Source organism: Branchiostoma lanceolatum, chromosome 17 (genome assembly GCF_035083965.1).
Source record: "Branchiostoma lanceolatum isolate klBraLanc5 chromosome 17, klBraLanc5.hap2, whole genome shotgun sequence".
Lineage (NCBI taxonomy): Eukaryota > Metazoa > Chordata > Leptocardii > Amphioxiformes > Branchiostomatidae > Branchiostoma > Branchiostoma lanceolatum.
The window spans coordinates 6,502,220-6,518,503 of NC_089738.1; the positions used below are offsets into that span (position 1 = coordinate 6,502,220).

At 45.3% G+C, this 16,284-nt stretch overlaps 3 protein-coding genes across 9 annotated transcripts in view; 1 reads left to right on the forward strand and 2 right to left on the reverse strand.

Annotated features, from left to right (window-relative positions):
* Positions 1 to 16,284, forward strand: part of LOC136423105 (chymotrypsinogen A-like) — a 38,184-nt gene that overhangs the window by 13,960 nt on the left and 7,940 nt on the right. The gene's annotated exons all lie outside the window — the stretch shown is intronic.
* Positions 2,352 to 8,598, reverse strand: LOC136422955 (chymotrypsin B-like). 6 transcript variants are annotated; one of them, XM_066410889.1, is made up of 8 exons: positions 8,470 to 8,598; positions 7,644 to 7,862; positions 7,026 to 7,202; positions 6,312 to 6,439; positions 6,006 to 6,085; positions 5,607 to 5,875; positions 4,481 to 4,620; positions 2,352 to 2,716 (listed from the first exon to the last, which is right to left on the reverse strand). In XM_066410889.1, exons 1-8 carry the CDS (start codon positions 8,513 to 8,515, stop codon positions 2,555 to 2,557), a joined length of 1,221 nt encoding a protein of 406 aa, XP_066266986.1. In that variant the 5' UTR covers positions 8,516 to 8,598; the 3' UTR covers positions 2,352 to 2,554. The 6 variants fall into 6 exon arrangements, with proteins under 6 accessions (XP_066266986.1, XP_066266990.1, XP_066266989.1 ...); XM_066410893.1 differs by lacking the exon at positions 2,352 to 2,716 and adding an exon at positions 2,755 to 2,877; XM_066410892.1 differs by lacking the exon at positions 2,352 to 2,716 and adding an exon at positions 3,073 to 3,198.
* LOC136422954 (chymotrypsin B-like) lies at positions 11,746 to 15,950 on the reverse strand. The gene is made up of 8 exons (XM_066410888.1): positions 15,865 to 15,950; positions 15,008 to 15,226; positions 14,129 to 14,305; positions 13,885 to 14,015; positions 13,538 to 13,617; positions 13,135 to 13,403; positions 12,701 to 12,846; positions 11,746 to 12,130 (listed from the first exon to the last, which is right to left on the reverse strand). The coding sequence occupies exons 1-8, from the start codon at positions 15,908 to 15,910 to the stop codon at positions 11,960 to 11,962; spliced, it is 1,239 nt and encodes a 412-aa protein (XP_066266985.1). The 5' UTR covers positions 15,911 to 15,950; the 3' UTR covers positions 11,746 to 11,959.

Below are 16,284 nucleotides of genomic sequence, written 5' to 3' on the forward strand. Positions count from 1 at the left end.
AACATTCAGTCATTTGAAGACTCCCATATTCCTTCTGATATTCCACAATCAAGACACCGCTGAACATCTTTGGAACAAACCAGGTAAAGATGCTTTTATGACCTTGAACTTACGCCAGTGAAGACAAAAACCACGTGGCGATGTTATCTTAAGCAGAGAATTACGGCCCTCTTATAACTCAAGAGTCTTGAAGTCCCAAAACAAACAGGTATGGAGCGGGCCTTATCAGCCAGTGCTACCGGAACTACTGCCATTTCCTTGCGAACGTAACATACGGAGGGATAATTATGCAATACTTATGAAACGTCTCCAATTCTTTTTTTGTATATAGAGAAAGTCTGTTTATCTACTTACTCTTAAAGGCTTAATAAGGCACTAGCTCTTACCATCTAGCTCTTAACTTTGCCATTGTTATGTGTGTATTCTCTAAGACACCACAATGGATTAATACCGTTTCTTTACGGCTCATAATACATAATAAATAGGGAAGCTGATATCTATCAAGCACATCCCCTAGACAACTGTGCAATATGGAAAGGTGCTCCACCACATCTTGAGCTTTCAAGCTGCGTGTATGTGTGTGTGCACATTTCTGGTAACAGTAGACAGAATCTATTGGAATTCAACGATTGTTCGTTAAAGTTTGTTGTGAGGCATTGGAATTCGAAGCCAAACAAAAAACTGTCCCTTGCCCACAAACATTAATAAGAATGTACCCGAGCATTATGTCGACCGTATGAATGAATAGTTAACTGTATCGGCACTTGTTGTCTATCTTTGTTGATTACGTGTAGCCTCAGTACCAGCCTCCGTAGTGACCGCTGGCTCAATTCTTGTCCCTTGCTAATTACGGAGGCTGGTACTCAGGATGGATTACATGACCATGGTATATATTGAGAAATACATGGACAGTGATATAAAAACATTCTATGACATTGTATGGTGACTTTCCTCCATCAAAGGTTCTTCTACAGTAGAGCTTGGTTCAACTCTCAAATCTTCTGAACGCCTGTATGTTTTCTACTGTCTTGTCTTTCTCTTTCTTGTTACGTCTTTGTACTATGTAGCTAAGAATCAGCATCCGTGAATAGTTTCATCAGTTTAGTACGTCACTGGATAACAAAGTTATTTGTTTACAACAAAGTGTTTTATTCATGACGACGTTTCGGCGACCTTCCTCATGACTGTTCTAGCTGGCACTGCAGCTAGGTGTCGCTGCTAACAGATGCGGTAACAAACGTAAAGAATTTACACATACATATTGATAGTGCGAACTAAAACTGGCTAGGCCACGTCCGACGCATGGAGGATGGCCGAATCCCCAAAAACCTACTCTACGGAGAACTGATCTCAGGAAAGAGACGTACCGGGAGGCCACAGCTGCGTTTCAAAGATGTCTGCAAGAGGGACTTGAAGGCTCTAGATATTGATACGGAGCAATCGGATGACCTTGCAAGGGACCGTTCCAGGTGGAGAAGCACACTGCCCAGACAGTTGAAATCGTGAGAAGCCAGACTGATGCACAGCGCAGAAGAAAAGCGGATCCGCAGAAAAGAGCTTTGCAACAGAACTGAGTCCGCTTACAGAGATCACATCTAGATGTGATCTTTGTGGCATGCAGAGACTGCCATTCTCGTATAGGGCTGTTTAGTCGATGATGTAGGGCTGTTGTGAATTAGGATTTTACCATGGTCAATACTGACCGACGGAAGCCATATAGTAGTATAGTAGTGAACTAGAACCAGTTAGTATTGTAATGAGGAAGGGGATAGACGGCCACTGAAACTTCGGCTTGAATAAAGAACTTAGTTGTGTACGAAGAACTTTCTTATCCACTAAGAGTTAGTATGCTTGATGTTACATTTGTTTCTGTGGAAACCGCAAACGCTCGTCTACTGGGGTACCCAAAATATGTGGCTAAAGAACACCTAGCTATATCCTCTTGTAGTCACTGTTTTATATAATCATAATCTAGGAAGAAAGCCGACGCTCAGATGTATTTCATATGGTCCTTAGAGTAACGTCAGTATTGTAGATTATAAATGCATTGGGGTGGACATCTTTCAAATCATATCCAAATGCTTCAAATTTAGCCATGATTGTTCCCAAAAGCCTACTCTGGATCATGTAAAGGCGAAATATCTACAGCATCATTTTTGGGGAACTGCACCCTGCAGAGAGTATCCTACAAATATGTGGTCGTAGGTTTGTCGTAGTATGGCCCGTTCCTTCGCGGATATGTTGTTTACAAAGTTACCATACGGATCACCGCTCTAATCTGGACATGGTTTGAGACGTAACAGGTATAGAAATGTGATAGATATTGTAAAAGAAAAAGATAGAGATCCAAATATCGTGCATGATGAGCTTTATTGAATCTAAACGACGAATTTCTTTTTGATTACGTTGCTATCAACCAATGGCAATACAACGTTCCGCATGACCAACTTTATCGTCCCTGACTGAAAAGAAGACTTCTTCTATGGTCTATGTGATTTCATACAGGGTAGACTCGGTAGATACGTTGCTGAGAGGGAACGGCGTGAGTCGCGGCTTAGTTGCGGGACATGGTGGTGTCCAGCCACTGGCGGAGGTTGGTGACGCGAGCGTACACGGCAGGGGTGGAGGTGCTGCACTGGGAGCTTCCCCAGGACACAACTCCCACCATGGTCCAGGCACCATCCTTCTGACACACCAGCGGGCCGCCGGAGTCACCCTGGGGGACACAAAATAAAGGAAAACGTTAGAAACCGGTTGAATCAGGGTCTAGGGACAAGCACGGTGCCGTGCGGTACACTGGGAGCTTCCCCAGGACACAACTCCCACCATGGTCCAGGCACCGTCCTTCTGACACACAAGCGGGCCGCCGGAGTCACCCTGGGGGACACGAAATAAAGGAAAACGTCAAAAACCGGTTGAATCAGGGTCTAGGGACAAGAACGATGCCGTGTGGTACACTGGGAGCTTCCCCAGGACACAACTCCCACCAGGTTCCAGGCACCGCCCTTCTGACACACAAGCGGGCCACCGGAGTCACCCTGGGGGGCACGAAATAAGGAAAACGTTAGAAATCGGTTGAGACATGGCCTAGGGACAAGCACGATGCCGTGTGGTACACTGGGAGCTTCCCCAGGACACAACTCCCACCAGGTTCCTGGCACCGTCCTTCTGACACACAAGCGGGCCGCCGGAGTCACCCTGGGGGACACAAAATAAAGGAAAACGTTAGAAACCGGTTGAATCAGGGTCTAGGGACAAGCACGGTGCCGTGTGGTACACTGGGAGCTTCCCCAGGACACAACTCCCACCAGGTTCCAGGCACCGTCCTTCTGACACACAAGCGGGCCACCGGAGTCACCCTGGGGGGCACGAAATGAGGAAAACGTTAGAAATCGGTTGAGACATGGCCTAGGGACAAGCACGATGCCGTGTGGTACACTGGGAGCTTCCCCAGGACTCAACTCCCACCAGGTTCCAGGCACCGCCCTTCTGACACACAAGCGGGCCACCGGAGTCACCCTGGGGGACACGAAATAAAGGAAAACGTTAGAAACCGGTTGAAACAGGGCCTAGGGACAAGCACGATGCCGTGTGGTACACTGGGAGCTTCCCCAGGACACAACTCCCACCAGGTTCCAGGCACCGTCCTTCTGACACACCAGCGGACCGCCGGAGTCACCCTGGGGGACACGAAATAAAGGAAAACGTTAGAAACAGGTTGAAACAGGGTCTAGGGACAAGTACGATGCCGTGTGGTACACTGGGAGCTTCCCCAGGACACAACTCCCACCAGATTCCAAGCGCCGTCCTTCTGACACACCAGCGGGCCGCCGGAGTCACGCTGGGGGACACGAAATAAGGAAAACGCCGGAGTCACCCTGGGGGACAAGACATAAAGAGAAAACGTTAGAAATCGGTTGAGACAGGGCCTAGGGACAAGCACGATGCCGTGTGGTACACTGGGAACTTCCCCAGGACACAACTCCCACCAGGTTCTAGGTGCCGACCTTATGACACACCAGTGGGCCACCGGAGTCACCCTGGGGGGCACGAAATAAGGGAAACCTTCAAAAGTCAGCTTAGGCAATGCGCATCAGCAGGAATCTTACATACATAACCATGCATACATCTTTGCTACTGGTTCTGGCGGCATGAAGACATCGACGGTAATAGCAAAGGTACTTATAGGGTATTGTACAAAGTTCTGAACATTTGTAAGAACTGCAAATGTGTGCAGTGACTGGTGCTTGCTTTGAAAGAAACACATTCTTCCTTGCTGAGTGCCCCTGACACCGAAGATTTGTCTTGAAGAGTTACAGGCTAAGCGTTGAGAGCAATTATATAGAAAACTCTACTGATTTGAGATATTTGTGACTCGACCGGTGTCATTTGCATGTTCATGAGACTGCCTTATTTGCATGTTCGTGAGACTTAAATGATGCCCTTATCACATAGAAAAGGTACAACGTTTCAGACTCACCATGCATGAGGTGGCGCCATCGGCTCCTGCGCAGATCATGCGGTCAGTGATAGTGTTGACACTTCCCCAGGCAGACTGGCACTGAGAGGTGCTGACCAAGGGGATCATTGCCTGCTGCAGGATGTTAGGGGTGGTGGAGGCTGGGGAACAGGGGTGTACAATCGTTACTGTGAAGTAGACACTCCAACCAATGATAGGCACAGTCTTTTGACGTTTTTCAGCTTCAGATTGACAGTTCAAGGCAAAGTTTAAACAATAGGTAAACAAGAGTTCGGAGACCTCATATCTCCATGAACTATTCTCATTATGCAAATTACTTACACATTTACATAATATATGCTTGGTCATATGTACAACTTTAACTAACTTAACATGTCGCAATATTGGCAGTCCAGTCATTTACCACTTATGGCGCTTTTGCATTGATTATGCAAATCAGGAATCTATTTGCGTAATTAATCTGTTTATGTTTTCCCTGCCTACATATGTTACATATATTTCAGTCCTATAATGGAAAACACTGCAAGCATAGATTAAGTCCCAATTTGCATGATTTACCTGCATACTAAATATCAAGGACATCCGTCGTTCCTTTGTTCAGTTATCCTCCTTGGAAGATTTTGACAAAAACGTCCCTGCAGTTCCAGGGCAAGGGGGCCCAAACCTACACCACTTCTTTCTTACATTACAAGCTATCTGCCACCAAAATATCAAGACCATAGCATGTCCAGGTCAAAAGATACCAAATACAGAAGTTCCGCTGCAGTACCAAGATCACATACCAGGGGGTCCAAAATCAACCTTGACTTTCGTCTTCCTAATACCTACCCACATACCAAATATCATTATAATCTATCCAGAGGTTTTTGAGTTATGCTGCCTACAATCGTCCGGAAACGCAAACAGACACACACACACACACACACACACACACACACACACACACACACACACACACACACCCAATGGGGATCTTTCATGGAGATGAAAAGAATGGAAACATACAGTTTAACTTTGACAAGTATGGCTAATGACGGCCCACCACAGTGCAAAGCACTGAAATGCTGCGAGAATGATGATGATGATGATGATGTTGAAACAGCACCAAGTTATAGAGGCCACTCACAAGAGGCAGATGTCTTTCCCCAGCCAGAAGTGTAGCAGTTCATCCCTCCCGGGAAGGAGCCCTCATCGCCGTAGTTTCCCAGACAGACGGGGTGGACCTTGTCACTCATCACGGCGGGGGTGGCCAGCTTCAGCAGGCAGATGTCGTAGTCGATGGTGTTGGAGTTGTACTGAGGGTGGCAGATCTTGGTGGCAATGCGCAGGCGCTGGGTGGACTCGGTGCTACTGCCCCTGTCGTGCTCTCCCAGGACGACGTAGTCACCGGAAAGGCTGCAAAAGACGACAAAAAAGGGATTTGAGCAATGCTAGGACACAATATTGGCAAGCTAGATGCACACGGCCGTTTTACTCACAGATGACGCTCCTGCATTTAGTGGAAATTCAGGAAGAGGGGACTTACCTGGGGTCACAGTGAGCTGCAGTGACGACCCAGTTCTCGTTCACAAGAGAACCACCGCAGTAGTGCCAGTCTGTGGACGTCTGGAAAAATGATGAACAAATTAACAATTAGTAATTCTCTAATCAGTCACTTAGGTAGCAAATTCGAAAAAATGCTTTATTCTTCTTTCTTGATTCATCGAACAGTCAAGATGATAAATCAAGCTTATCGATGGCTTATTGATGGAAAAGGTTATGAATGTACTAGCATCACAAGTTAAGGTTCGACAAAGTTTTTTTTAGCTCGATAGTGCCCCATGTTTCTCACCTGCAGAGACACCTGCCAGGGCCAGCTGTGGGGGGTGGCGTCGTCTCCATTGACGATGCGGCCCTGGGCCTGGTCGTACCTCAGCATCTCCGAGCTGCGGGGCTGGATGGCAGGTGTTCCGCACGAGCCTGCAGTGAGGTACGGTCATGACAGGTAGGTCATGGACGACGGACCGATTTTCGATTTACACCCATGAAGACATCTGCAGCTGGTAAACGAATTCCTGCCTGTCTAGTCATGTAGAACCCCCATGTGGAGATAAACTGAAGGTTATCCTTGATGCATAGCTTATGGCTAGTTAGGCAACCAAGGCTGTATGTATTTGTACGTCAGTCAATTAAACCAAACTATGAACAAAAGTCCGTATAGGACACAATCCTTCGTGATGTAATCATGGTGTTTGCGGTGTGGCTAAGGTGTTTGATACCCGCTTCAACTACCGACATGCCAAATTTCTGACATATGCACCAAAATGATCTTGATAGGGGTGTTCTTAAAACATTACATTAACGATAAACGCTGTTATGTTGTAGAACAAAATACAACGTGCATCATCTCGGGTAACCTAGCAGACGATATGGCAAGTCACATACCAATGCAGCAATGGGGTCGTGAGTTGTAGCTGCCAACGTGCAACTCTATTTATAATACTCCTTCAGATCAAATCAACAAGGCCTAAACGTCTCATAACTATCGTAGTTGATGTGAACTCACCGGGAACAACAGGAGCGAAGGTGGGAGGGGGGAGGGTGGTTGTGGTGACGATCTCACCGCCGCGGCTGAACGAAAGGGAGAATCCGGAAGCTGCGACGCTGTAGTCGGTGGAAAAGACGACGCGAACTTCCGATCGGGTTATGATGGTGCCCGGGGTGTCAGACCCGCAGTGCTCTCCTAAAGTGAACAAAGGACGGTTACAGTACCATCGGCTGTTCAGTACCGGCTTCTAGTACGGTAGAGAGCTCCCACGCCTAGCGCTTTTTTCAGCACAGTCAATATTGGTGTTCATGTGTATGATCGTCCGCTCCTTTTTTTCAGGTTGTTAAGTTTGTGGGCCTTGCTGTTTTAGTAGCAGGGTAGCTAGACATTCCCATTGAACATGCTCGAGGCACCTCCTCAAACACGGGACCCCCATTTTTACGTCCCTTCCGAAAAAAAAGTACAGCCCCAACCAAGATGTCCTGACCTAGAATTGAACCGTAGTCTCGCAGTAAGCAACTCGTTGGAACTAGGGGCTCAACTGTTAGACTACTACCAGTTGTAGATTACTAGGATTGTCAAGATTGCTACTTCTCTGGTGTACATGTGTACGTGTAACAAGTCATTAAAGCGTACCAAGGAGGTTGTTCCCTTCGTAACACGCGACTTTGTCGTAGCAGCTGCCGGTCCAGGAGCTGGCTGCCTCCAATTGGAAGCTGTTGAAGGTGATCTGCAGCAGCTGTCCGTTAGCAGGGAAGATGTACTCACAGCTCATGTCGTTGCCGTAGCTGTTTGGGTAGTTGGGCGAGGCCGCTGTGCCACTAGAAGTGGTGAAAGTTCCACCACAACTTTGGGCTGTAAATATAAAAAGTGTCTGTTTTAAACTCTTACCAGTTGCGGCAGCAGCGAGTCAACACACTGATTTTATTTGAAGTTGTTACAATATCCTTTGTGTCAATCAAATCCTTTGCCTACTATACTTCTTTGCCTGCAGTGAAAGTAAATACTGTATAAAGGTCACACTGATATCTTTTTAAAAGGACCAGGTAAGAAGTAGAACAAGTGATACAATAGTTGCACATTTAACATCGTTAGGATTAACATTGAAAGAATGACGCTGTTTTGAAAATCGAAAAATATAAGACATTCTCCAACAACGGTCGAGCCCCGAATTTTCTAAACTCGGAGTTAGAATCAAACCGGGACCCGGTAAGAAATAGACACCGTTGGATAATTGTGAGAACACCGAGAGGTACCCATGGGACAAATTTGTGGCTTCGGGGCCCGGCCGGGACTACACCTCCTACGGGCACCGGTGCAAATGTGAAGGAAGCATAAATTGTGGAACGAGAATCTTACCAATGGGATGTGCTTTCTTTTAAATGCATCGTGTCAAAATATGCGTGATACCATCGGGTACTGTGACTTAGACCAAGAACGACAATCCGAAGAACGAACTTACCCTTGGCGTAGGACGCCAGAGAAAGGACACACAGAAGCCAGATCATCTTGTTTGGAGTCGCTCAACACGTTGTAGAATCGGCCGTAGAGTGAAAGAACCTGGCATTGGCACCGTTATTTATACTGAATTTTTGCCACTAACTTAGAGAACAGCACAGATGGTCGTGGTTAATGTGACGTTCAAGTGAGATTTACCATTTCCTACGAGTCTACCAGAGTGTTTGCCATGAATATATTGTATCAGCAGAGAATACTTGAGACTATTGGCTGAAAATAGTCAACTTGTTGCACAAGGTTTACGTTAAATATCGTGCATACTTCGAGTTTACTCTAGTATGTTATGTTATGTTATGTTATGTTATGTTATGTTACGTTACGTTACGTTACGTTACGTTACGTCATGTCATGTCATGTCATGTTATGTTATGTTATGTTATGTTATATCATGTAATGCTATGTATGAAAAAATCACCAACATTCAGTCATATGAAGACTCCCATACCTTAAAGATTTCCCCTGATGGCCCACAATCAACACCATCGCTGAACATCTTTGGAAGAAATCATATTAAGACGCTGTTATGACTTTGAACTTACACCATTACACCAAGAAATAGCAACGTGGCGATGTAAAATGTTATTTCAAGCAGGGAATTATGGCACTCTCACAACTCGAGAGTCTTGAAGTCCAAAACAAACAGGTAAAGAGTTGGTCCTTATCAGCCAGTGCCGCCGGTATTGCAGCCATTTCCTTGCGAACGTAACATACGGAGGGATAATCATACAATACATAGGCCACAGCAAGTAAATTTTATGGATGACATCAACGCGCGCATTGATTTTCGCCTGATTTTGAAAGATTTCTCTTTCCCTTCGGCAATGGTCAATATACCGAAAATAGTAACAAATATGTTGCAAACTACTGTCAGTTCTATCGCAAAAAAATTCTAGATGCCATAGAAAGGTATTGTCACATGTAAGAATGGTGAAAACTCCGTACAAATGCGTTGTACAATTATTGTGTATGCAAGCTGTAATAAGATTGCTAATCGTCACCAACTTACATGAAGACACAGTGCAGCCCCCATGCCAAACTTGTAATATAGTCTGGAATTGCTGTGCCATTATTATCAACAACGTGTAATCCGATGTGTTGTTCTTGAATGAAGTGAACTGCTAACAAACTCGATAACAGGGTGAATGATGTAAATCACCGTATGGTTGATACGAGATGGATGTTCGCCAGGCCTCCATTCGGGTGATTTGTTGTGAATCACCAACTCCAGACAGAAGGATTTGGACCATCGCACACCGGGGCATGCCCCTACTCTTTTTCGAAAGGTGTGGTAAGTTCTTTTACGTGCGCGGGGGTGTGGCTCTCCCCAAACACGGGACCTCCATTTAACGTCCTATCCTAGGGACGTCCCTAACCCTAGATGATCTAGGTACTCATTTACACCTGAGTGAAGTGTGGAAAGTTGTGTTAAGTGCCTTTCCCAAGGGCACAACGTCGGGGCGCAAGTTCGGACATGTCTCTGGGCACAACCTGGGATTAGATCCCGGGTTCCATTGTTTGACAGCCGCGCGCTCTACTACTTGCGCCACACGATCGAGGCCACTAATGTTTATGTTGAAGACAGAATAAAAACACGGTTGAATTTAAGGCACGGCAATTCAGTCAGGCAATCAGGACAGCAATAGCGGAGAGCTAGAGAAGTTCAGCTGAGTAAAAGTGAGCAGAGCCAGCAACATGTAGTCACCGTCAGTCTGCCTCATGACTCAGGAGACTCCCGTGCCCAGTGTACGGAAACCTTGTCTCTGCCGTCCTCAGTGTTTATACAGACCCGAATCTAAATCCATAATTCAATCATTTTAATGTTGACATCAGTGTTAGTTAATGTTTTATTGAATACTGCAGGATAAAAGACTTGTTGTAATAACGCGTTTTATCGCTTCAATTATTCTTCATATGCTTTCAAGTTTGAAAATGTTGATGCCTTGTCTTCTTTTGCCCGCATTGTTTTTTTTTTCGCCCGCGCGTTCGCTCGCCCTGCAAAGGATGTCATCCATAAAATTTACTTGCTGTGGCCTTATGAAATATCCAATTCCGTTTTTGGCGACGCCTCAGTGGCGAGCCAATTGGTATAGTATTGTGTACAGTTTGCAAATATTCTAGAAATTGCACAGAAATTTGTCCACAGGCATTTTAAGCCTATAAGAATGTTCGGAATGTTAGTCAGCAGTACAAAGGATAGAAAGCCATGCAGCCCCCCCTGGGGACATTCGTCCTAGAAAACCTAGACAGGCAGCCACATCTGTCAAACAGATGTGTCAGGCTTATGTATGCAAGACCACTAAGATCTATCTATTTATTTCTTGTTCTTTTACTAGGGTAGATCCCTCAATGGCTTGGCACTGATTTTCAGAGAGGCCCTAGGTATACAAACAATACACTGATATTTACATAACAGAACATATTTGTGCGTCAGATCTACAGTAATATTGTTCTTATCTTAAACAGTGTGTGTCTGTTAATGAAAACAGCAGTCCTATCAGAGTAGAATCGTGTATGGTGGAAACCTAATCAGTGGGCTGTTTTTAGTTGTCAGACTGTGATGAAATCGATGCTCGTTCTGGTGGTGGGGTATGGTAGAATATAGTTGTTCTGTCGTTGTCTGTGTATGTGTTTGTATTTGTATTTGTAGCAGAACAGGCAATCATCGGCCATTTTCGTTAGAAATTCCTTATGAACAGCACCACCCATCAGTGCCCTAAGCAGGGTACAATAAAATTAAGACAACAACCACCGTCGCCATGGCAATGTCTTTTTATCATTGCCAATCTTGTTTTATATATAGTAGAGAAAGTCTGTTTATCCACTTACTCTTAAAGGCGTGATAAGGCACTTTGTCTCTATTGCCACACTAGCTTTTCACTTTGCCATTGTTATCTGTGTGTATTCTCAGTGCATTTGGGGTGGAATGATGTTTAGAATCATACCCATATACACCAAATTTAGACATACTGGTTCATGTGATGGTAAAATGCCTACAGCATCAATTCTGGGGAAGATGTAAGAAGCATACAGATAACTGCACACTGCAGAGAATACACTATTTACAAATGTGGTCGCAGGTTTATCGTAGTACGGCGCTTTCCGTCGCGAATATGTCGTTTACAAAGTTACCATACGGATCACCGCTCTAATCTGGACATAGTTTGTGACATAACAGGAGTCGAAATATGATAAACATTGTAAGAAAAAAGACAGATCCAAATTTCGTGCATGATGAACTTTATTGAAGCTAAATGACCTATTTCTTATTGATTACGTTGCTACCGACCAATGGTAATATAACGTTCCCCCATGACCACCTTTATTCAACTTTACCATCCCTGGCTGAAAAGGGGACTTGCCCAACAGTCTATGCACTTTGCTACAGAGTGGACCAGGTAGATAAGTTGTTGGGAGGGAACGGCGTGAGCCACAACTTAGTTGTTGGCCATGGTGGTGTCCAGCCACTGGCGGAGATTGGTGACGCGTGCATACACAGCAGGATAGGAGGAGCTGCACTGGGAGCTTCCCCAGGACACAACTCCCACCAGGTGCCAGGCATTGCCTTCCGATGCCTTCTGACACACCAGCGGGCCACCAGAGTCACCCTGAGGGGACACAAAATTAGGTGAGCCTTTAACTAGCTTTAAGAAGAAGCTTAAAGAAGAAGCCTTTAAGAAGGAGCAGCAGCAAACACATTACTTATAGTCAATACCTTAGCATAAATAATCATGCATAAACAGATATATATATTAGTTCTAGCAACATAAAGACGACTACATTACACAGCTAGGGGTGTCAAAGGTACTAAGAGTGTAGTTGAAAGTTCCTAACATGAGCATGTGGATCTGTTTTGATTTTGTCGTTATGTTGGTTTTGTACTTATTTTCAATTTAAAATCTTTTTCTTCATTGCAATTTAGATCGTTAACCGTACATTTTCTTGTTATTATCAATTTATGCACTTTGTATGTTGTGCTGGAAGACACCTGTTGTTTCATCCTCCATGAAGTTGAATAAAAAGATTGCATGGGTTGGATAAGTCTACGGTGACAATAGTGCTTCTAGTCTGAAAGAACGACATTTTTCGTTCATGTGTGCCTCTGGCACAGATAACTTTTTCTTGAAGGTTCGTGTTGAGAACAGGTATTTGGAAAATGCACGACGTTTCAATCTCACCATGCATGAGCTGGCTCCATTGGGCCCCATTCCTGCGCAGATCATGCGGTCAGTGATGCTGTTGACACTTCCCCATGCAGTCTGACATGTCGACTTACCGATCAGGGGTTTGATAGCCTGCTGCAGTTTGTTGGGGGTGGTGGAATCTGGGAGAACAGGGGTATTATCGTTACTGTGACGTAGACACTCCTACCAGCGATAGACTAAGTCCCCTCAACGTTTTCAGCTACAGTAGAAAAAGGAGTGATAGCCTGCTACAGTTTGTTGGGGGTGGTGGAAGCTGGGAGAACAGCTACAGGACTATACAATGATGTCGAAAGATATGGGAAAGCAATCGCTACTGTGACGTAGACACTCCTACCAGCGATAGACTAAGTCCCCTCGACGTCTTCAGTTCCAGTAGAAAAAGGAGCAGTCTGATAGAGATGACTCACCTGAGGCATCCTGGAGTCCCCAGCCAGAAGTGAGGCAGTCCATCCCAGCCGGGAAGGAGGCCTCATCACCGCTATCTCCCAGACAGACGGGGTGGACATGGTCGTTGAACACGGCGGGGGTGGCCAGCTTCAGCAGGCAGATGTCGTAGTCGATGGTGTTGGAGTTGTACTGAGGGTGGCAGATCTTTCTGCCAATGCGCAGGCGCTGGGTGGACTCGGTGCCACTGCCCCTGTCGTGCTCTCCCAAGACAACGTAATCAGAGGAAATGCTGCAAACGACAGACGACAAAGAAGAGATTTGAGCAATGCCAGGACACAATGTTGGCAAGCTACATGCACACGGTGGTTTTACCGACAGACGATGCCCCTGCATTTAGTGGGGATCCAGGAAGAAGGTACTTACGTGGGATCACAGTGAGCTGCAGTGACGACCCAGTTCTCGTTCACAAGAGAACCACCGCAGTAGTGCCAGCCTGTGGATTGCTGGGGAAATGATGAGCAAAGTATATCATGCTAATGATCATCTATAAACAATCAGTCTTTCGGCACAACCTGCTACAACCTAGATCATCAAGGTAGCAAAAGCGAAATGAAGTATTTCTCCTTTGTTCTATTCTTTATTCACCTAGAGATTAAGAATAGATACTATAGTACTTACTGATGGAGAAAGTTATGACCCTACTAGTATTACAACTCACAAGTTATGATTCGACAATGCCTTTTTTCTCGAATGCGTCTCATTTTTCTCACTTGAAGAGACACCTGCCAGGGCCAGCTGTGTTCCTTGGCTTCTATTCCGTTGACGATGCGGCTCTGGGCCTGGTCGTACCGCAGCGTCTCCGCGACGGTGATGGGCGTGACGGCAGGTGCTCCACATGAGCCTGCAGCAGAGAATGAGCAGGTATGACATTGGCGACGGAGTTTGCTATGAGTTTGCGATATGATGAAAACAGAAATTTTAGTCTAGCAAGGAAAGAAGTTGATGTGAACTTACCAGGGACAACAGGAGCGAAGGTGGGAGGAGGGAGGGTGGTGGTGGTGACAATTTCACCGCCGCGACTGAACGAAAGGGAGAATCCGGAAGCTGCGACGCTGTAGTCGGTGGAAAAGACGATGCGAACTTCCGATCGGGTGGTAATGGTGGCCGGGGTGTCAGACCCGCAGTGCTCTCCTAACAAAGTAAACAAAGGACGATTCTCGTACCAGTTTGCGATTGTTAAGATTGCTACATTCCTGGGTACATGTGTAACAAGTAGGGGTGGGTACCGGTACCGTGTACCGGTGCAAAACCGGTATTTTTTGTGTGGACCGGTCTGAAAAACGGTCTGGAAAAAATCAGTGGACCGGACTTCGGACCGATTAGAAAATTCACAGTACCAGGCTACCAGCAAGCGGTCACATAATAATACATAATAACGTTACTGGTCTAAGAAAATACAAAACAGCAGATTTGACGAGTCGTGGTTAATCTTTTTAGAAGGTATTAGCGGTGAATCATGTCTAGAAACACCTAATCGATCAGTCAACAGCCGGCGAGGCGAGTATAGTTAATTTTGAGACAAAGTGCCAACCTTAAGAAAATTGTATCGTTCCAGACATGACGTTAGTAATCCGACACATGCATACACTTGCACTCAAGTAAATTTGCATGGAGAATAATCATATCATTCTGATATCACGGTGCTAATATACAATTTGAACCTAATTTGTAGGACTCAAACAGACCTCTACTTGTTCCCCTCCCTCCAAAATATGATGTACTGCTACACTACTACAATCAGGTCCGGACCAGGACCTGGACCCCCTGGACCGGGACCGGACCTATATTTTCTGTACCGGTACCCACCCCTAGTAACAAGTCATTAAAGCGTACCAAGAAGGTTGTTCCCTTCGTAGCATGTGACGGTGTCGTAGCAGCTGCCGGTCCAAGAGCTGGCTGCCTCCAACTGGAAGCTGTTGAAGGTGATCTGCAGCAGTTGGCCGTTAGCGGGGAAGACGTACTCACATCTCAGGTCGTGGCCGTAGCTGTTCGGGTAGTTGGGCGAGGCCGCAGTGCCGCTAGAAGTGGTGAAAGTTCCACCACAACTTTGGGCTGTAAAAAAGAACAAGCGTCTGTTGTTAACTCTTAGCAGTTACGGCAGCATCGAATATCAACATACTGGATTCATTTAAATTTGGTGTTGCTACAATACTTTGTGGCAGTCAAATTCAAGCAAGCGTTTTCCTTTGCCTACTATATTTCTTTGCCTGTAGCTTAAGTAAATATTGTATAAAAGTCACACTAATATCTTTTAAAAAGGGACCAGGGATTAAGTATGACAAATGATACAATAGTTACACATTTAACATCGTTAGGATTAACATTGAAGGAATGACGCTGTTTTGAAAAGGATTCCTTCGAAAAATGTAAGATATACTCCAACAACGGTCGAGCCCCAGATTTTTTAAACTCGGGGTTAAAATCAAACCGGGACCCGGTAAGAAATAGCCACCGTTGGATAATTGTGATAACACCGAGAGGTACCCCTAGGACAAATTTGTGGCTTCGGGGCCCGGCCGGGACTACACCTCCTACGGGCACCGGTACAAATGTGAAGGAAGCATAAATTGTGGAACGAGAAGTTTACCAATGGGATGTGCTTTCTTTTAAATGCATCGTGTCAAAATATGCGTGATACCATCGGGTACTGTGACTTAGACCAAGAACGACAATCCAAAGAACGAACTTACCCTTGGCGTAGGACGCCAGAGAAAGGACACACAGGAGCCAGATCATCTTGTTTGTAGAATCGGCCGTAGAGTGATGAAAGAACCTGGTATTGGCGCCGTTATTTATACAAAATCTATGGTAATAACCCAGAGAACAACCCAGATGGTCGTGGTAAATGTGACGTTCAAGTTAGATTTATTAGATCCTTTGAAGTTTTAAGTGTTTGATTATCATACCCAAACTTGAAATAACCGGATCCTATTTTAGAAGCAGAAGTTAGAATGTTTTGTTTTTAGATGGCATTGTGTTGTTGTTATTCATAGAGGATTGCTATTTTGCCAGCAATCTGTCAATGTTTCGTAAACAAGACATGCCATATCCAATGTCACCTACGGATGATGTAGTTCTAGTCCTCTTAAGATGACTTTTTAATCATGCAA